General features: G+C 43.5%; 1 protein-coding gene across 1 annotated transcript in view; it reads right to left on the reverse strand.

Moving 5' to 3' along the window:
- Positions 1 to 1,625: 1,625 nt before the first annotated feature.
- The window catches only part of LOC311225925 (dynein regulatory complex protein 11-like), a gene marked incomplete at both ends in the record, with an annotated part of 65,021 nt that continues 43,850 nt past the window's right edge, over positions 1,626 to 22,796 (reverse strand). The window contains 10 exons of the mRNA XM_084311316.1: positions 1,626 to 1,724; positions 2,414 to 2,652; positions 3,123 to 3,297; positions 3,413 to 3,499; positions 7,447 to 7,646; positions 8,851 to 8,958; positions 11,792 to 11,874; positions 12,413 to 12,465; positions 12,878 to 12,973; positions 13,466 to 13,572. Of these exons, the coding sequence (XP_084167442.1) occupies positions 1,626 to 1,724; positions 2,414 to 2,652; positions 3,123 to 3,297; positions 3,413 to 3,499; positions 7,447 to 7,646; positions 8,851 to 8,958; positions 11,792 to 11,874; positions 12,413 to 12,465; positions 12,878 to 12,973; positions 13,466 to 13,572 (1,247 nt within the window). The remainder of the gene's footprint in view (positions 1,725 to 2,413; positions 2,653 to 3,122; positions 3,298 to 3,412; positions 3,500 to 7,446; positions 7,647 to 8,850; positions 8,959 to 11,791; positions 11,875 to 12,412; positions 12,466 to 12,877; positions 12,974 to 13,465; positions 13,573 to 22,796) is intronic.

Below are 22,796 nucleotides of genomic sequence, written 5' to 3' on the forward strand. Positions count from 1 at the left end.
GAGAAAACAAGATGTCAACACCGCTTCACAACGGTGACTTTACCACATCCGACGGAATCAGCACAGTACCAACTGGCCTGTGTAGCTGACTTTGAACATGAATCTGCCGCTATCGCACATTACATGCACATATCCCCTCGTGAAGGAATACTCTCATTTGGATATGAAAGATGGGGCCTTAACACGGTGACAGAGAGAATCCACTCGTCCAGAACACACAGGGATCACCAGTGTCAATGGTCGCGGCCCACTAGTTAAAACTATAATGGTCTTCAGACCAAGGCCTTCTGTCGCCTAGGTGGCTGAACAAAAGACCCTAGCCTGGGGCCGGTTTCCATAAACTTTGTCAAGTAGCCCCCATAGCACTAACAGACAAGTGGAGCCCGCCAGCAAACACTACTCACCCAACCTGGAACGCACCGCTTCTCACAACAGCGGCATGTCCGACAGTTCAGCTGTGGCCTGACAGGTTTCACCCCAACAAACACAGCAAGGAACTGCAGTTGAGAAGCATGCAGCGGCGTGCTCCCAATACGAAAACCGGTGGAGGGTTTTTAGAATGATCATCATTTTCCAGACACTCCAGTACGAAGACAATATCGCCGTATTTTCTCGAAAATAGTGAGAGAGAAAATAAAGATATGATGTCAACGTATCCTTGTTTCCCAAAGCTGCTCCTAAACCTTTCTTCCATCATGGTGTCAAGTGTGGGGATCTACCGAGGCACTTCTTCCTTGTGGTGAAAGCGAGAAGGAGGAGAGTGGGTGGCCCCACCCCTGCTTATATGGGTAAGCTGATAGGGGTGTGGTCAGACGAATATTGGGATTAAAGGTACATTGTGGTCTTTATTCAGTGCGCGTGCACGTATGCGAGATAGTGCAGAGAGCGATGCCGAGCGAGAGCGATACGATACAGAACAAACATACCAGATAAGGAGTGGGATCAAAGCTTTAAAGATATCTTCCATTATATAAAATCACCCTTTTGGCAGGAGTATACTTGGAAAATAAATATGAGGTACTTTAGAACACCATCGAGTATGTCCAAATTCGCACAAAATAATCCCAGCTGCTGGAGGGAATGTGGGGAGAAGAATGCTGACCCTACACATATATTCTTCACATGTAAAAACAAAAACAAATCTACTGGTCAGATATTTTACACATAATAGAACAGATGTTCGAGAAAGTGGGGTATCTAGAAAAACATGATATACTGTACTGTTAGGAACACGTCCCAAAAACCTACAAAAAGAAGAATTATACTTTTTTTTTTGAGAGAGAGAGAGAGCTGCAGCATTTAAGCAAATAACAAGAGCTTTGAAAAAACTTGAACCCCCGAAAGTAAACAAATGGTTAGAAACTGTAGAGGACATAATAGTATGGAAAAGGTAACCTACAAAATCAATAAGAATGAAAATATGCTGGGCAAAAGATGGGGTCTCTTTAAACTATGGAAAGGTACTAGATGAGACAGATCAGTCTTTGAGAAGAGGATTTAAGTAACATGAAACAGTAATATTTTGATCTACTACTCAATTGTTGGGGAACACCCCTTAGGCCTACACCTACACCTATAATCTAAGTTCTTGAGTTTAATTAAATTTGTGGTAATAAAATTAGATTTCATTTCTTCTGTTTCTTCTTTGAATCCTTAGGATCTTCCTTCTCTGCCTCAGCGGAAGCTAGCCGCTTCTTTCCCAGGGGCGTCTTGGTGTACCAGCTCTGAAGAGACAAATAAAGCACGGAATTATTACAAAAGCAGAAACAAAACAAAAATATCCAAGCCACTCTCACTGAACCAATAAACCAGGACCAGGAGCCACTCTGCAGCATCCACAAGAAACTTGACAGTTAAGAAGGCCTCTCAAATAGTTGAGGACAACACACACACACCCTTCACACCCATCACAAACTAATGCCCTCAGGCCGCCGATACAGAGCTTCGACGCTGAATAAAAGGGGCTTAGATAGCTTCGTGCCTACCTCCATCAGACTGCTGAACGCCTAGGTCTGGTGGAGGCCGGACTGCGCCCCCCCCCCCCCCCCCCCCCCCCCCCACGGACTTTGGACTACCTGCTAACAATAGACTCTCCTTCCACCTGATGGCCGCATATCATCTGTATTATTATTATTTATTATTTTAATACATAGAATTGCTCCATATGGATTTGAATATATCATGCTTTTAAGTACTGTAGTTTTAATGTAGTTGGTGTTTTTTATAGTGGTGTTTTTTACTGTAGTTTTGATGTAGTTGATGTTTTTTTATAGTGGTGAGTGTCTATGTATTGTGACTGTATGTTTGTCTTTTAACTACTGCACAAATTAAGTTCCGAAAGGAAAATAAAGTAGTTTGAAGTTGAAGTTGAAACATTTAATTAAAATGTAAACATGATCTAGGTCTGCTGTACCTTCAGGGCCTCTTCCTCGTCTCGAAGCACAGGGTCCATCTTGGCCAGGGGGTCCACAAACTCGACGGCGGTCAGGGGCCTCTTGGCCTGCTGCAGGAGCCGGCGCTGGGTCAGGACGCCCCGGGTCACCTGGACCATGTGACCCTGGGTGTAGCCATCAGAGATCTTGGCCAGGGAACTGAGGTCCAGGGCGCCGGTCACCTCACCTCCACACTTCATGATCAGTTGCTTCCATATGACTGGAGACAAAACCGCTTCGAAAGGTCATTCAACGTATAGTACCAATAAAATGTATATTCATGCTGTAGGTATAAACAAAGTTAAAATTGTGACTGAGCCCAGCAGTTCGTGGCACAAGTGTCATTTTTCAGATTTCTACAGATTATGAAAGTACAGTAAGCTAAGCTTTCAAATGACGTGTCATACATATCTGAAATCTGAAAAGAAGATATGCTTATTTGAATCTAGTTAAACCTCAAGTCTCAGTGCAGAGAAAATCCAATCAAAAGTTTGGCTGCGTTTTTAACACCTAGGCAGTCAGGTACTATACAGTAGGTGTCACAAACTGCCTTTTTAAAACAAAGGTTTTACTATTTAGAGATACTATAACTGTTAGCTGTTACAGTAAACATGAGTGTCCTTACCGTGTCTCGAGCCGTAGATAGATACTATGACTGTCAGCTGCTAGGGTTAGGGTTAGCAAACATACCGTATCTGGAGCCGTAGTCGGGCCGTGGGATCAGGATGATCTTGCTGAACACCTTACACAGGGACATATCAGCGCTGACAGGATCCTTCGTCGTCCCCACTATTAAAACACGATCCTCTCCTTTGATCGTCTTGAGGATCTTGGGCAAGTCTTTCTTCAAACGTTTGGGATCTAACTGAGTCATGTCATGGAAGTATGGAATCTCATAAATCACCAGATCCAACAAAGTGCAGAATTCATACTGTGTGGTTGCAATAGACCTGTGGTCGGTCGCCACGTCTCTCTCGTACCTGTTTCTCCTCCTTGGGGACTTTCTTGTAAAACATCTTCTCTGCATCTCCAATCCATACGACCGAAGGCTGCATCAGCCTGGCAACCTGCACAGACGTTATAATAATAAGAAGAATACACTTTATTTGTATAGCACCTTTCATACAAGAATTGCAGCAAAAAAAAATTATTACAAAAAATTTAAGACAGGCATAAAAGGAGCACACAATTGCCAGATCAAGAGCAATGCATAAAATGCAGACATAAAATAAGTATAAAACGAGCAAGTATAACGAGCATAAAAAAGATATCAAATCAACTCTAAATGGATCTGATCAGTGGATTGCATATTTTCTTCAAGAAGCAGAATAAGGCTAACCCTCTCTGCCTATTGGGACATCATAATCGGGCTACCAACTTGAAGACGTGGTCATTTTTGGATTATCGAAGCTTTTGGACTGCAATAAGAAGATTTTGGATCCGTTTACCGCGCACAGGACCTACCAAAATGAACTGATTAAGACACTTGGACACTTGGACTAATAATGCATTCAGTCATTGGACGGAGTTGTTAAAACTCACTCCACTCAAATCAATAGTTATATTTCACTCTATTCAAATCAAATTTAAAGTGACGTGGCTGGGATAAATGTCAGTCAGCCAAAACAAATTCCTGGACCAAGGTCGAACCAGAGAGCTGTGGAGTCGAAGGCCCCCTGGGAGATAAGAATGGCGAGCGGCTTCCCCCACCCCCAATCCCTACCCAATCCCCCCTCCCGCGTGTACGCCCGGCGCCACTCCCACGTGATGGTGACGGCAGCCGACTAGTACGCATGCTGGGGGGGGGGGGGGGGGCCTAAGACTGTTTCATCACCAAAGTCCTATCCCCCAGTCCATGCCCCCTCCCTCTGGACAATCTTTTCCGCCCTCCCTCCCGCCACCTGGCGCGATGACACTTTGTTTCAGACACTTTGTTGTTGTTGCAGCCGACTATCGCATATGGCGTCTCAGGCCCCGTTTAGACGGAAACGCTAGCAGGTGAATCCGCAAAAATATTTTTTCAGATGTGCCTTTCGTTTATACGGAAATGGCGTTTTTACGGGGTGAAACCGTAAAAAAGTGAGACCACCTTCCAGGGTGGAATTCCTAGAAACGGTAAACCTTTGCGCTCTCGTCTAAACTGTCAAACCGCATAAAACGATGACGAAAGGGTCGTCAAGGCTCTCGTCGCGCCTACTGCTTACATCACAGGCATGCGCCAGTAGCCTAGAAGCGTAAACAAAGCATGTCTGATTCTATCCATGGCGATCACCTGAAGGCTACATTGGCAGTACTTTTAAATACACAAGAATCTGTCCCGCGGCTATCACAACTATTATGACTGGACCCACTGTCTGTGAGTGACTCTGCTTTGGTCCAATCACATTCCCCACCCACACTCTGCGAATCAGAGGCAGAGTAGGGCGGGTCTTCACAGCACGTCATGTGACATATGCGCCAATCGTGTGACAGCGGGGCTCCGTTGTCTCGAGTTGTTACAGCCTCGTCTGCATGGAGAATTCCACCCCAAAACGCTCGTCTAAACGCAAAATTAAAAGTGAAACCGCAAGACGACTTTTGCGGTTTCTGTTCAGACTTCCATCCCAAAACGCTCGTCTAAACGTAGCCTCAGGCATTCTGTAGATGACATGTCAACAAATGTACATGTCTGTGTGAATTTATGTTGTGCCGTTGTTACTGTAAAAATGTAATGATTGTGATATGTTGTTATTAATGAGACGATGAGCTGTATGTGTGTGTCACTGGAATTTCCCCAAGGGGATTAATAAAGGAATATCTTACTCTCATTTACAGTACAATAAATCAATACAATTAAATAGCCCTCATTTACAATACAGTAATCACAGGGTCATAATGAAACACTGGGGTGGTTGGAGGGATAGATGGATGTATATACTGCATAAAAACATTATATATTTATATTTACTGCATATATATACATATCCATACTGTATCTGTCTGCATAAATCCTCTTACTTATACACCTGCATATAATCCATATAATTCTGTATGATAGCATGTACAATAATGCTGTATATACTGTATGTATGTATATATATATTGATTCTTACCGTATATACAGTATATCTAACCACCTGTCATACATGCACATAATCCTTTTGCATATCTGTAGATACTATATCTATATCTGTACATATCCCTTACCTACTCTTACTAGTTATGCTTTATACCTGTATCACTGTAAATATTGGTATTACAACTCTGTACATACAGTTCAGTGCAGTTATTTTTTATTTCGAGTTTTGGACACATAACAATGGTCATTCCATAAATCGCCAACGTTTTACCAGCTGCTATTGCAGCATTGTCCAATTGTCCAAAAAGGGCTAGGGAGAAGCACTAGGCTTGTCGGGCCCTACCCCTGAAGACTTACGTTTCGTTTTTTTAAATTATTATAATTTTTTTATTTACATACGTACATACTACATAGTACATACATATAGTACACATTACAGTACACAAATATAGTACATATTACAGTACCTACAGTATATAATAGTATATATAATAGACAGTATATTAGTACATCTAAGATAAGATAAGATATTCCTTTATTGATCCCCTTGGGGAAATTCAGGCATCATAGCAGCATGGGGGAGGGGGGAGGTACAGGTACAGGTAGTAGAAGACATACAGGTACAGGTCACAGAATTATAGTACAGTGGATAAGTAAAAATAAAAATAGAATAAAAAGGCACTGTAAACAATATACAATATAATTAACTCTGGACATGCACATATGGGCAACAAGGTGCGAGATGAGGGTATGTATGCCCTCTCAGTAGTACCCCCACACCCAGTAGTACTAATTTATATATTTTATACCCAGTTTAATCACCTGTACATTGTATATTGTGCTGTTGCACTTTACTGTTACATTTGCACTCTGGTTGGATGCCAAACTTATTTCCTGCTGTATGTGTGAGGGCTGTGGGTGTGTGTGTGGGTCATGAGCAGATAATAGGGATTCTTAAAGTTTTACGTAAAACGGATGACCACTAACTGCTTACTAGGGTTGGGCATCGTTTGGATTTGAACGATTCCGGTTCCGATTCCGATTCTCCATATCGATTCCTGTTCTAAACGATTCTCGATTCCGATTCTTTGAGGTGCAGGTCAAAACAGGTCACAGCTTATTTCGAAGGAGATTTTTTTTCCAGAACCGGAAGTTAGGAACCGGTTCCTATTAGAACCGGTTTTCGGTGCCCAACCCTACTGCTTACGCAGACGTTTTAGGAGAAGGGGAAAAATAAACAACACAAAACAACCTTTACAGGTGGAAGCCTCAAAGTGAGTATTCAAGAAAATAAGTAATGTCCAAAAAAACAGGACGACACTCATTAAAGAGGTATTGTAGAGAAAATAAATAAGCCACAAAGGCAACTCCTAAAAACAGAGTTTATATTGCAAACATAAAACAATAAACCTCCACCAAGGAAGTTTATGTGCAAAGGGCAGTTCCAAAAGAACAAAAGAAAACACTACCATAAAGGACTCAGCCTTTATAAAATAAAGTGTAAACTAAGCCAGTAGACAAAAACGAGTATAGCTACAAAAGAAGGCTAAATGCTGAATAGGGCAGCACTACAATTAAATATAAGAAGCCTGACCAAAAGCATAGCCAGCACAAGGAAAATGAAAAAGCAGTTGACACTGCAATCTCCAAACTTAAATAGACTCCACATGGCCATAGGCACAGCTGCACTGCATCAGGTGCAATCAAGCCCACACACCTGCCGACCCATGAGGCAATTAACCACAGGGAACAGGGATTGACAGCTATCCCTCACAGAGAGGTGAAATAAAGCAAAAATAGACAGCTGTCCCTCACAGAAAGGTGAAATAAGGCAAAAACCATGACAGTATGATGACAATACATGTGATTCTAATCTAATCTTAGAATTATAATATCCATTATAACCTTGTTAAATGCAAAAAGGCAACGGTCTTTGCCGGTATACCGGTAGGTTACCTTGAAGACCATGTGGAGCATCAGAGCAAGGCCGGTCTTGCCCGGGTACTTCCCGGCTGTGTTCAGGGGTGAAAGATCAAACAGGTTGGCGCCCGTCTCCTGGCAGATGGCATGGACCAACATCTTCTTCCCCACGCCAGCCGGCCCGGCCAGCAGGATGGCCTTGACCAGAGGAGCTCTCTCATGGACGACCTGGGAGCCTGCGCACAACACAACACACACTTCACTATCAATACGTTTACCCGAGCACGATTAGATCAGATTAGATTCAAGTGTATCATCATACAGCACAAGTACAGTAAAACAAAAAGAAGTTTGGCATCCAACCAGAGTGCAAATGTAGCAGTAAAGTGCAACAGCAATATACAATGTGCAGGTGATTAAACTGGGTACAAAATATACAAATTAGTACTACTGAGTGTAGTGCTAATCAGATGTATGTACAGAGTTGTAGTATAACATGTACAGTGATACATGTATGAAGATAGTATGGTAGTAGTCATAGACCTACTGGCCAGCAGTGTAAGTAAAGAGTAGGATATGTACAGATATAGATAGATACTATAGTATGTACTAGTATGTAGATACTACAGATATGTAAAAGGATTATATGCAGGTATGTACACACAGGTGTGGATCGATATATATATGCGATGAGATTAAATATATATATATATTAGGGCTGTCAGTTTATTGCAGTTTAAATAAATTTTTTTTTATCTCATTCATTCCATAAGAACGTACAGACTTTTTTTTAATATGGTCCATTTGCATGTTCTTGGTATCTGATTCTAGGGACATCTATGGATCTTAGGGAATGTATTCCCATGTCAGAAATACTGTGTCTGTTACTAGGCTTGATTAAATTGTAATGAACCAAATGAGAATATCAATTAAATCTTTTTTTCTTTTCTTTTTCATCTTTGACTGTGAATAAAAGCATGCTAAAATTGACCAGACCTGAAAAATCTAAGCAAATTAATGAATGGAAGATGATTAAACAGAAGGTTTTGTAGATACAGTACTGAATTCTGCCATCCGGACACATGCAATTTGAAATATGATTATAGAATATAGAATATCAGGCATAAAATTGTTATGTGATTAAAATGCGATTAGATTCATTCATTACAAATCATGTAATTAATTAGATAAAAAAGTGTAATCGCCTGACAGCACTAATAAATATATATATATATATATATATATATATATATATATATATATATATATATATATATATATATATATATATATATATATATATATATATATATATAGTACAGCATTATTGTATGCTATCATACAGAGCTATGGGTCACATGCAGGTGTACAAGTAAGTATGTATAGGGGTTATATATAACCCGATAACCAAAGGTTTTGAATGGAAATGAGTCGTCATACCTAAAGGTAAGACGGCATAGAGAGCCAAAGCCTGTCTCACGTCACATAATGAAGGCATGGGCTCAATGTCGGTCTGCCTCAGGGTTGTCCCGAGGTAGCTGTAGTCGCCTGAATGAAAAGGATGAAACCACTATAAACACTGCAATCAACGGTGTAGGAGATGTGGAAAACAGGACAGGATTCCTAACATCTGGACCAGGGGTTCTCAAACTTGTTTATACCACGAGTCCACGACCCCATTTTATTTAGTTTATTTTTTGGCGACCCCACACTTAATGCATTGCGCAATTTCAACGTGGAATTAAGGAATATCAAAATGTGATCATGCATATTTATTAAACTTTTTTATTACAGCACTATGTTATCAATATACATTTATAAAACGAGGCATATTTAGCCAAAATATGTTGGCAGAACATAAAAAATTTATAAAAAAAAATGTACTTGCCAACACTGTCACCTACCCACGACCCACTTTGGGTCGCGACCCGTAGTTTGAGAACCACTGATCTAGACCCTGATCCCATAGGTTATAATGCCCATTTTGCCCGTATAATGCCCGTCATTAAAGGTGTTTTGACAGTCTTAGGCCAGAAGAGGGCAGCACTTCCCCACTAAATCAACTCCAGTGCTACCGATCCTCAAAGAGTAGCTACTGTGCGTGTGTGCGTGCGTGTGTGTGTGTGTGTGTGTGTGTGTGTGTGTGTGTGTGTGTGTGTGTGTGTGTGTGTGTGTGTGTGTGTGTGTGTGTGTGTGTGTGTGTGTGTGTGTGTGTGTGTGTGTGCACACACAATCATCTCAAGTGCTTTACGGTGCTTAAAAGACAAAGAGTCTTATCTTGACTCTCACAGTATTATATCCAGGTCTGGGCGTGGCTGTGTCACTGCAACTCCTTAAGTTCCTCAATGACATCTTTACCACTCTTGATTCCAAACAACATTGTGCAGCAATTTGTATTGATCTTGCAAAAGCATTTGATTACAGTTGACCACTGGATCCTCAGAGACAGACTTGGTAACATTGGAGTTAACCGCAATTCCTTAGCCTGGTACTCCAACTATTTGGCTGGTAGAACCCAATGCGTTAAATCACCACTTGTCGGGGCGGCCGGGTAGCGCAGCGGACTAAGCGTCTGTCTACCACCACAGAGACAGTGGGATCGAATCCAGCTGTGTTGCCTCCGGCTTGGCCGACCATCCTTACTGACACAATTGGCAGTGTCAGCGGGTGGGAAGCCGGCAAGGGTGGGTCCTGGTCGTTGTAAAACAGCGACTCCTACAGATTGGTCGGGGCGCCTGCACAGCATGAAGGTCGGGTCCTGGGAGAGGTAGTGTGATCCTTCCACACGTTACACTCCCCTAGTGAGAGTCCGCGCTGCCAGGTGAAAAGAAGTGGGGATTGGCTACACATGTGTCGGAGGAAGCATGTGATAGTCTCCGCCCTCCCAGACCGACGGTAGGGGGTAGAGCACGCAACGACCAGGTAGGGGATTGGGAATTGGCATAACGACTAACAATGGGATGGGAGAAAGATGGAAAAAGAAAGGGGGAAAAAGAGAAAGTAAAAAAATATTAAAAAAATCACCACTTGTCGCAGCCCTTATCTGTCACTAAAGGTGTACCCCAAGGTTCCATTCTTGCCCCCACATTGTTCTCTCTATACATAAATAACATTGTTAGTATAGTAGAACATTTATTTGTATGCAGATGACACAGTTTTGTATTCAGTTGGACCTTCTCCTGATGCTATTCTGCACTCTCTTCAAGACAGCTTCAATAGTATACAGGCTGCCTTCTCTAGTCTTAACCTGGTTTTGAACACATTTAAAACAAAAGTTATGTGGTTTGGAAAAAGGTCTGTTGTCCCTCCTGGAAATATCACAACTATTAATGGTTCAGTTCTGGATACAGTCACCTCTTGTAAATACCTGGATATCTGCAGGATTTGGCTTCTTGTACAGGAATCGCTCCTGCTTTACTCTGCTAAACGCTCCCTAGTCCAAATGTCCATTCTCCCACTGTTTGACTGTGGCCATGTCATTTACATGCATGCAGACAATGATCGCCTTAATGTTTTGTATCACTCAGCAATTAGGTTTGCTACAAATGCCCCCTTTTCAACACATCACTGTGGCTTAATGTACAGTTTCTTCCCCTTCGACTTCTATTTTTTATGATGTTCTCTCGTTCTTACACAGTACCGTATATTTGTATGTCTTGTATGTACATAAATGTCTTGATGACTTGAAAATGGAGGACCCTTATGTAAACAAGACGAAAGGCTTTTTCTGGTCTTCATCCTCTTAGCAGTTGTTTGTATTGAGCTGTACTGTATTGTACCCATTCTGCAATCTGTTAATAAAGTTTTCAATCAACTTGTACACATCTGTAAATTGGCCATCGTTACACTCTTGCCGAGAAATTCATTGGCTTATACTAATTTACAAAACCTTCCTCGTCTGACCCCTCCTTATTAGATACACTTGTTAATAAAATGGTCATCTACGGGCCTATAACACCAGAGCTGCTCACCATATCTCGCTAGATGTTCCCTGTGTTACTTTTAAGGACTCTATCACAGAGTTGTTTACACACACCTGCAACTGTCACCCTGCGGCCTTTTAACTGTAATTTGACTGTTCTGCTTCATGTATTATATACCTTGTAATTTTATTTGGTTGTTTGATGCATGTTTTAATTATTTACCTTACCTCTGTGATGTATGTACAGTACCATCTGTCTCTTTTTTTTTGTACCCTTCGAGGGACCTTTTGTCCTCTCACCTGGCCGTCATTGAAAATAAGAATTTGTTCTTAATTGACCTGCCTGGTTAAATAAAGGTTAAATAAATAATTAAGAGTAGCCTTAATCACACATGTACGAAGATGCAATAAGTGCTGAAAGGTGACACGCTACAATCACATGCAAATGATATATCTTACCTACGTAATCCTGTAGCAGAACATCATCTGCCTGTTTCAATAAGCCTTGCTCCACCAACTCCTCCACCAGGGACTCAAGACTCCTGTTGGAGGTGGATGAACCACATGAGCCTGTTGCTCCTTGTTCTTATGTCATTAATATACAACGTGTGCATCTCTTGATGCTGTACTGAAACCGACAAGTTAAATGTGCTATAGAAACATTCAGCCACTAGGTGGTGCTATAGATAACATTCAGCCACTAGGTGGTGGTATAGATAACATTCAGCCACTAGATGTCATGCACTACACTACTACAGCGCCAGCATGTCATTTATCCAATCAGATGCATTCCACGCGGGGAAATGGGAAGTAGGGAGGGGATACATGCACGCAACATGTAAACAACAACATTCATTTTGGACCCGCACATTTTTTAAATTCATTAATAAAAAATATTTTGGGGGTTAAAGCAATACTTTTATTCCACACCTTTCTAAAATCTCTGTGGTTGTATTCCTCGTTTTATTTTTTTATTATGATTACTCTACATAGAAATGTTATCTATAGCATCTTGAAAAGAAAGTATAAATATTTGTGAAGTTGCTCTGGCTAATATGTCACAGGAGAATGATACCTTACCTCTCAGCTGTCAGATCTTTGTCCTTTTTTTTCTTTTTGCCTTCTTTAGTTTTCTAAGCAAAATGAACATCATTACTATACATCACAAAGTAAACCAACAGGAACAAACATCTGGAGCGTTATATATAAGACATGTCAAACCTCTAATGTGTTCAACAGGGGTGCAGTGCTGGGCATACACGGTCAAACGACGTTTGGGCTTTGTCACTGAGGCAGAATTGCGCGCATCCTATTATTATGCAAAGTCTAGGTGATAAGTGCCGGCCGGCACTTATCACCTAGACTGTGTGTGTGTGTGTGTGCGTGTGTGCGTGTGTGTGTGTGCGTGTGTGTGGAGTGTTGGGCGTGTGTTTGTTATGTGACAAAAGACCGCCCGTCTCGTCCCCAGCTCCGTCATGAAAGAGGAGAGATACGCGTGCACATGGCGTTTGGCCTTGGCCCATATTACGAATGCACCACATATACCTTGCCACCTTGGGTGCTTACCTTGGGTTTGGCAGCCGGGACTTTATCCACAACTAGCTTCAGGTTAGCGAGCTCCTGACTCATCAACTCATCCACCTGATGGAAACAGAGCGAACCAGTGAACACCACTGCCTGATGTTCTAATTATTATTATTATCATTCTAACAACTGCTTATTCTCTCGGTTTTAAACCGCTGTTTCATTAAACCAGAATAACGCGAAGTAAATCACGCTTTACTTGACAGTAGCAATTCTTATTCCCAAGTCTTCAATGTACAAATACAAAATGTAATCACAGGATTACCAAGGTGCCAACCTGCTCATCGGGAGCAATTAGGGGTTAAGGGTCTTGCTCAAGGCCACTTCGACACGCTGCCAGGAAGGAGTGGGAATCGAACCGGGAACCTTCAGATTACCAGACAACCGCTCTACCTCCTGAGCCACTTTCTCTAGACCTAGACCGCTCTACCTCCTGAGCCACTGTCTCTAGACCACTCTACCTCCTGAGCCACTGTCTCTAGACCGCTCTACCTCCTGAGCCACTGTGCTATTATCCTGTAGTCCGTGTATCCACAGGGGCAGCATTACCTGCACGCGGATCTCTGCCTCAATCTCTTTCCTTTTTTCCTCTTTGACCAGCTCGGCTTCATACCTCTGGCTGTAGTTGCTGGACTCCTCACGGTTCTGCCACACAGCTGATGATAAAAGACACGTTCAGTTGAGGTCAGGGAGGCAGCGACACCAACTCTTCACTGCCGATGCCCATTCTAACCCTAACCCTAAGCTTTAAGCATCATCCAATACGCGGTACCATTCTAACTCCTAACCTTTGAGCCTCATCTGATACGCGGTACCATTCTACTGTAACTCCTAACCTTTAAGCATCGTCAGATAGGGGGAACCACTTTTTAGGGGAAAGTGTTAACCTTCTGTAGTGTGGTAGTGAAAGTGTTACCCCTTTGTAGTGTGGTAGTGAAAGGTTAACCTTCTGTGGTAGTGAAATGATTAACCCTTTGTAGTGTGGTAGTGAAAGGTTAACCTTCTGTAGTGTGGTAGTGAAAGGATTAACCATTTGTAGTGTGGTAGTGAAAGGTTAACCTTCTGTAGTGTGGTAGTGAAAGGATTAACCCTTTGTAGTGTGATAGTGAAAGATTAACCTTCTGTAGTGTGGTAGTGAAAGTGTCAACCCTTTGTAGTGTGGTAGTGAAAGGTTAACCTTCTGTAGTGTGGTAGTGAAAGGTTAACCTTCTGTAGTGTGGTAGTGAAAGGATTAACCCTTTGTAGTGTGGTAGTGAAAGTGTTAACCTTCTGTAGTGTGGTAGTGAAAGTGTTAACCTTCTGTAGTGTGGTAGTGAAAGTGTTAACCCTTTGTAGTGTGGTAGTAAAAGGGTAACCTTCTGTAGTGTGGTAGTGAAAGTGTTAACCCTTTGTAGTGTGGTAGTGAAAGGGTAACCTTCTGTAGTGTGGTAGTGAAAGGTTAACCTTCTGTAGTGTGGTAGTGAAAGGGTTAACCTTCTGTAGTGTGGTAGTGAAAGGTTAACCTTCTGTAGTGTGGTAGTGAAAGGTTAACCTTCTGTAGTGTGGTAGCGAAAGGGTTAACCTTCTGTAGTGTGGTAGTGAAAGGGTTAACCTTCTGTAGTGTGGTAGTGAAAGGTTAACCTTCTGTACTGTGGTAGTGAAAGGATTAACCCTTTGTTGTTACGGTTCACCGTTCCCTGCCCTGATCCCCCCTCTCCCTGCTTCTCACTTTCCCCCACCTGCTGGACAATTCCCATCATTCACCCTTGGACTACCCTCACCAGTGCATACCCTCCTGGTGCACTGGTGGCTTTTTATTGTTTCCATGTTCCTCTGTGTCCTTCCCCTGTTACTGTGTCTCCTGTTGTGTCTCTTGCCCTTCATGTTCCCCTGTTAAGTGTTATGTTCCTAGTTGTTAGTTTCCTTGTGTTGTTGTATGTTGTTGTTATGTTTCTCTTGTCTAGTGTTCGGTCCTTTCTGTGTTAGTATCCTGTCGGGTTGTCCCCCCCCCCCCCCCCCCCCCCCATGTGTTTCTCGTTTTGCTGATTGCCCTGATGTGTCCCATGTGTTAATTGTTCTCCCTATATCTGCTGTGTGTTTCCTGTACTCCATTGTCGGTTTGTTGTTTGATGTCCATGTTCCTGTTGATGTTTAGTGTTCCATGTTGATGCTCCTCGTGCTTGCTCATGCTCTGTATCCTGTGCCTTGTCAGTAGGGTTGGGAATCGTTTGGATTTGAACGATTCCGGTTCCGGTTCCGATTCCGATTCTCCATATCGATTCCTGTTCTAAACGATTCTCGCTTCCGATTCTTTGAGGTGCAGGTCAAAACAGGTCACAGCTTATTTCGCAGGATTTTTTTTTTTTTTTTTTTTTTTTTTTATCTTATTTTTTTTTTATACTATTCACATTTTCAGTTGACTTGATAGTTTAATTTGGTTGCTGTACTGTAACTAGGGTATTAATTAACAAAGTTAGGAACCGGTTCCTATTAGAACCGGGTTTCGGTGCCCATCCCTACTTGTCAGTAAGTATTTTCTAGTGTTAGTGTTTTGTTGTTTCCACCATCTTTGTTTTCGTGTTTGCAGTTTGTTTTTGATAGTGTTTGTTTTTGTAGTTAGTGTGTTCCTTTTTTCCCTGCCAGCTCTGCTGAGGTTTCAGTTAATGTTTTTGTACCATTGCTCTCTCTGCCAGCATTGCTGTGCTCTCGTTTTGGAGAACCCTTGTTTATTGCCTTGTTTTTTAGTAAAACTCTATTTTTGACTACACCCCGTCTCATCCTGCCTATTCTCTCCTCTTCCTGTCTGCTATTGGGTCCTCCACAACACCGTTCCATAACATTTGTAGTGTGCTAGTGAAAGGTTAACCTTCTGTAGTGTGGTAGCGAAAGGGTTAACCTTCTGTAGTGTGGTAGTGAAAGGGTTAACCTTCTGTAGTGTGGTAGTGAAAGGTTAACCTTCTGTACTGTGGTAGTGAAAGGATTAACCCTTTGTTGTTACGGTTCACCGTTCCCTGCCCTGATCCCCCCTCTCCCTGCTTCTCACTTTCCCCCACCTGCTGGACAATTCCCATCATTCACCCTTGGACTACCCTCACCAGTGCATACCCTCCTGGTGCACTGGTGGCTTTTTATTGTTTCCATGTTCCTCTGTGTCCTTCCCCTGTTACTGTGTCTCCTGTTGTGTCTCTTGCCCTTCATGTTCCCCTGTTAAGTGTTATGTTCCTAGTTGTTAGTTTCCTTGTGTTGTTGTATGTTGTTGTTATGTTTCTCTTGTCTAGTGTTCGGTCCTTTCTGTGTTAGTATCCTGTCGGGTTGTCCCCCCCCCCCCCCCCCCCCCCCCATGTGTTTCTCGTTTTGCTGATTGCCCTGATGTGTCCCATGTGTTAATTGTTCTCCCTATATCTGCTGTGTGTTTCCTGTACTCCATTGTCGGTTTGTTGTTTGATGTCCATGTTCCTGTTGATGTTTAGTGTTCCATGTTGATGCTCCTCGTGCTTGCTCATGCTCTGTATCCTGTGCCTTGTCAGTAGGGTTGGGAATCGTTTGGATTTGAACGATTCCGGTTCCGGTTCCGATTCCGATTCTCCATATCGATTCCTGTTCTAAACGATTCTCGCTTCCGATTCTTTGAGGTGCAGGTCAAAACAGGTCACAGCTTATTTCGCAGGATTTTTTTTTTTTTTTTTTTTTTTTTTATCTTATTTTTTTTTTATACTATTCACATTTTCAGTTGACTTGATAGTTTAATTTGGTTGCTGTACTGTAACTAGGGTATTAATTAACAAAGTTAGGAACCGGTTCCTATTAGAACCGGGTTTCGGTGCCCATCCCTACTTGTCAGTAAGTATTTTCTAGTGTTAGTGTTTTGTTGTTTCCACCATCTTTGTTTTCGTGTTTGCAGTTTGTTTTTGATAGTGTTTGTTTTTGTAGTTAGTGTGTTCCTTTTTTCCCTGCCAGCTCTGCTGAGGTTTCAGTTAATGTTTTTGTACCATTGCTCTCTCTGCCAGCATTGCTGTGCTCTCGTTTTGGAGAACCCTTGTTTATTGCCTTGTTTTTTAGTAAAACTCTATTTTTGACTACACCCCGTCTCATCCTGCCTATTCTCTCCTCTTCCTGTCTGCTATTGGGTCCTCCACAACACCGTTCCATAACATTTGTAGTGTGCTAGTGAAAGGTTAACCTTCTGTAGTGTGCTAGTGTTGAAATATGACACGTATATCATGTAAATGAATAGCAGAGACATTCTCCCATCATTACACTATACAAAGTTTGTTTCCCTTAAAAAGACGTCTCTCTCCCAGCCAGAGGGCCACTCACAGATTCTTATCAGTGACCTGCTGACCCTTGGTGCAGGCTGTGATTCCGTCCCTCTCACACACAAGCATACACACACATACACACAGGACAGATACACACACACCAGATACACCCACACTTACACATAGGACAAGCTCACACACACACACACATACACTTTCACTCCACACCCCCACACTCTCAAAGCACACACACAAACCTACACACACGCACACATCTCCCCCACACACACACACACACACATACATACATACACCCTCGCCTTTGGTGAGAGATCCCACCAGACTAGCCCGGATCAAATAATTCAACTCATTATGACAAAATGCCACAAGCCAACTAATATACGACCAGGTCAACTACTGGTCGCATATTCCAGTCTCCATTAATCACAGATCGTTATCATAGAGACACACAGGGCCGCCTCAGGGGGTGTGCGAGCAGTGCGGTCGCACAGGGCCTCGCGGGAAGGGGGGCCTCGCAAAAAAAAAAAAAAACATGTTTTTATTTTTTTATTTTTTTATTTTCTTTTTATTTTTTATTTTTTTTTTGCGAGGCCCCCCTTCCCGCGAGGCCCTTTTTCATCACAGACCTAAAATCTAGTTTTGCTTATATGCTTATATATTTCACATTAGACACGTTTGTAGAATGTGTCTGACTTGTTCCTGCCTCTGCGGCTCTGCAGACTGCAGTTTTCCGGTTTCTGCGGCTTTGCTGCTCTACAGATTTTAGGATAGTGTTTCCGGGCTCTTCTCCCGTCCGCCGTAATATACCAAATAGAAGAAGAAGAAGAAGAAGACACACGAGGTAGAGGGATGATCTAATTCAGCGCTATTCAGAGGAGCCAGTGGATGTCTTTTCAAAAGCAGCATGGATCAGAAGAAATTACACCGTGGGCCAAGAAAGTCTCCTTCCAACTTTACCATTGGCGCCGCATTGATACTGCGTTATGGTGAGTCAACTATTATTATATTCCCGCCGTGGATCTATCTCTCTCTCTCTCTCTCTGGAGCCAAACTGGTCGACTAGCTAGCTAATAGTACTACTAGTAGCTAACGGTGTGTGCCTGGTGTCAGCACCTGGCTGTATGTAGCCGCATAGCTTGCTTCTGCGTTAGCTAATGGTTAGCGATAGCCTGGTTGAGCTAACTGTTAGCCAGTTAGCTGTTTAGCTTCGACGTTAACTGCCGGCTGCGCTCGGCTGGGAACGTTCGTTTGATGCTATCAGTTAGCCTTGAGTTAGCTGTTAGCTTGTGCTACGACCATTGACATTAGCCGTGAGAATAGCAGGGGGTTCTGGCACTCTGACTACGACATCATCTTTGACAGAAGATGTAGTCGGGCCTGCACCATGACAAGGCTCTGGCAGCAGCTTATTTTTGTCCCGACAGCGAGAGGCCTTTCGTCAACGTGAAGACCTGTGTTACGGCCTTTCGCCCTGCGTTCCTTGGTGCAGGTAAGATTAATGAAAATGTCATGACATTACCCCACTCTTCCTTCCTTCCCCTCCCGAATGTTTTGTTAATAACGATGTTTTTTTCCAGGCAAAACATATGCTACTTCACAACATTTGGAGATACGACATGTGCTGTGTGTGAATGTCTTGGTCGTTTGTGTAGCTTGGGTAGCGTTGGGCCGTTGGCCAAAGCTGTGTGTGGCCTGGTGTCACAGTACCTGGCTAGCCTATGTCGTATATTTCTAAATGAGAACATGAATAAATGCAAGTGAAATGTACAAGGAAAATGATTAGAAAGACAAATGCTGATTGATAGAAGGGCCATTTAGAGTACACCATGTGAAGTTATTTCTGAGACCCTAGGCTTGAGAGGGTAGAGGCAGGTTGACTCCCCAGAAACAGATGGCTGACCTTAAGACAATAAAACTGACCCCTCAGGACTATAGTAAGACGGGCCGAAAGGAGTGGTATGTACTTTGGCTAAAGAGGTTGAGAGACAGTGGCCCCTCACCCAGCCAGCTGGCAGGAAGCGAGGTGGTTTAAAGTAAGTGGTTTAGGCCCCCTCCAACTGACAAGAGAGGAGATCTTTATCGTTGAGAACTAAAACAAACTGAGAATAACAGTTGAGATCAAAGGTCATATTTACCCTAAGTAAGGACTTTCAAGTTACGACATGGCAGAGTGGTCAGGGGACAGAGTGAATCGGACTGTAAAAAGAGCCTCTCAGATAGATGAGTCAGCAGCACTCAAGTGAGGCCAAGTGTTCAAAATGCATCAAGGTTTAGCAAATCAGAAAACGGAAGAAACAATAAGAAATGCAGTTAATTGGTAAATATCAGAGATGAAGGGTTAGACCATTTGCAAAATGTGGTGTTTCATGGAGACTAGTAAATCGTCCTACGAGATGGAAATCAAATAACATGTGGTGAAATGCTAATGCTAAATATAAAATAATGAACCCAATAGGCATATGGTTTGTTGTCTGGGCACTGTCTGAAAAGTAGTCTGTTTCTTATCTAGACTATGTAAACATTTTTGTCACAAGCATGAGGATGTTACTCAGGGAAAAACGAATCCTCTCATCAAGTGAAGTGTCAGCAAGATTCAAACTGTGAAACCGTGGTCACAGGACCCAAACGGTTGTGTCAGCGAAACATGTGGTCACAGGACACCAGCAGACAAGTTTCTGCTGGAATGTGACCAAAATAAGGCAGGCAGGGACTCTCTCTCTCTCTCTCTCTCTCTCTCTCTCTCTCTCTCTCTCTCTCTCTCTCTCTCTCTCTCTCTCTCTCTCTCTCTCTCTCTCTCTCTCTCTCTCTCTCTCTCTGATAAAAAGGGCTGATGGCGACACACTCAGGAGACTCACACCCAGAAGGGACCTGGAGAAGCGCTGACACACCAGAAAGGACCTGGAGACACACAGGGGACGGACCCTGAGAGGCGAGCCACACAGAACTGGAGAGAAGAGCCTGAGACACAGCCAGCAGGGAACCTGGAGACTGAGAGACAGACCTGGAGCGCTGAAAACCTCCCCCACAGAGGGAGACTCGCCAAGCCGGCTACTGCAGAGCCAAGCCGTGACACAGAGGGACTGAGACCCGATGACGGATGAAATCGCCTCGCAGCAGGGGATCCAGACTCCACCGAGGGTAGATGAAAGAACCAAGCGCTCCCAAACCTCCCAGGATCCGAAAGCAAGGTTGCCGTGACAACCAGACCACGGACCACTAGAGAGAACGCGTGTTGGCCTGGAAACCAAGACAACAACCAGAGAACCACACAGGAGAAGAAAAGCTCTGATCGGGCCTAGCTGATCCGAGCAATGGACCAAACAGCCACAAACCAAAGAGACAATTAGATTTGAACAAAAGAGACGATGTACTTGTTTTTGATTCCTAAGCTGTAGTATTAATAAACAACCGCCGCCCGTTGATTTTGACCATATCGTCAGTCTCCTCTTACTTGAAACCGAACATCTGAAAATACCTAAACCAATGCAGAGGAAAGGGTAATAGAAAACTATACGATCACAAATAGAGATGAATGAAGCCAAGAAGGATACTTCAATTGGTGCGGTGACCCGTGCTGCATTCGACCAGAACCGGTTGACAACGACGGCGGCCACTTCTCAAGGACACAGAGGGGTTCTCTCCCCCTCATCGATGCTCTCTACGACTGAGGACTGAGGATCGTCACCATTTCGACCGTGACCAGTGGGGATAGGTAAGTAGTATTAATGGCGATTAAAATTGGTAATGGTCGAAGCAGTCTCACAAGTTGGGGTTGCTATTACTTGGTTAGGAATGAGTTGTAAATGGACCAGGATAAAGTTGGTGTTGGAGGGGATCGGGGTCCAGGTTTCACAACCTGGCTCTGGTCTCAGCCACACACCGGCGCTGCACTTAGGAAGCGTAGGGGTTAGGGGATGTTCAGTTAGGATGCCTATAGTTGGTACAAGGCCAAGTGAGGAGAGGAAATAGATGTCTGTATTTAGTTATATCAGCTTAGGGGATAGGCTAGGGATTAGGTAAAATATTTGAGGGGACCGGCGTAGGAGCAGTAGAACGGAGATTAGTCACAGATAGCGGGAAGTGGGACTGTGCGTGACGTAGTGGTTCATTAAAGGGTAAAGAGGAGTAGTCAGATCTTAAAGAGTAGAATAAGAGAACCGTGGTGAAGTACAGGGATAGCCTGGTTCCGCGAAGAGAAACAGAGAACAGGGAGATGAGAAGAGGATAGGGTTCGGGCTAGGATGCTGTAGAAACCACACTTAGAATCGGTGCGACGGAGTAATGGACTTTGGAAGACGTTCCATAAGCGAATTACCACTTCTAGTCCGACGTCATTTAGGCTCAGATTGGCTAAGGTCGATATCTGAAGAACATCAGCCGCGTGGAGGAATGAGGGAATGTAGAGGAAATCAAGCCGACAAGGGGCTCTACGGGTAGCGGGGAGTACGGTCGAACACACGATTTGGCCATATAACACTCCGATACAAGCCAACAAAGGGCGCTGCTGAAACTCTTCACGGGCTACTATACATGAATGGAGTGGGGTTTTCTCAGGGGTATAGCAAGTCGGACTCAGTAGATATATGAAGCACTTTGGAAGTAGATACTGCACATGTGATTAGAACATAGGAGGATATTGTGTGAAATGGGCAGCAAATGCGTTTAGGATGGATGTGCGCTAATGAATGGTATGCTTATGAATGAGACATTGTTTTGCTAAGTATATGTGTTTAAATGGATGAATGTTAGGAGCTCTGAGTGAATGCCAAGGTATTTTTTGTATTATTATGAACCAGGTGGCCAAGGCTGCAACGGGGAAACCGCACCCCTGTCTGGGAAGAGGCGTTTATTTAGCTGCCAGTGTTAGCTAGCGCGACGGGACTAGCGTGTGGTCGCTGTGTTGCGTATTCGAGTGAATTGAATGAATGGCAAGTGTGATGGAACCTGGATGATGTGTAATGTTTGTTGGAATTTTTCAAAACGGTGGGGATAAAGTCTAAAAATAATGTAGTAACGATCAAAAGGGACGGAGATTTTGGAGCTGATGACGTCACTGGGAGCGTCGGAGCTTGGGGTGCGTTTGATATACTGTGTATTTCGGTCAGGCGGGGCCAATCGGGCGAGCATACTAGAATAAGGATAATGATATATGTTCTGTGAACGGGGGCTAAATAGGATTAAAGTTGTGTTACGGGGGAAAGCAGGGGTTGTGTAAACGTTGCGATGTGTTGTGCCGCTCGGATCAACAGGAGACTGGGCCGTTTAGGAGGAGTGATGTTGGATGCTAAGCTACCTGTGCTAACAATATAGCATGATTGAACTCTCGGGGAATCTCGCGTGTTGCTACTCTTTGCTGGCGCGGGCTCTTAGAGAGGCGGAGGACAGGGACTTCCGGTGTAGGGGATTCTGGGAGTTGTTGTTTTGTGGTTGAGGTGGAACGTCAGGTTGACGTCTTGGTGTGGTGTTACCGTTACGTGATGACGCACTTGCAGGGGAGGGCGTGGGCGCCTCCTACAGGAAGTGGTGAGTGTTGTGGTGCGTTGGTGGTGATGAGCGAACGTTCCAGTAGAGGGCAGTGTTGCCTTTTTGATTGTTGCACCACTCCACACATGTGAACGGGG

Source organism: Notolepis coatsorum, assembly GCF_963971535.1.
Source record: "Notolepis coatsorum genome assembly, chromosome: 3".
NCBI lineage: Eukaryota > Metazoa > Chordata > Actinopteri > Aulopiformes > Paralepididae > Notolepis > Notolepis coatsorum.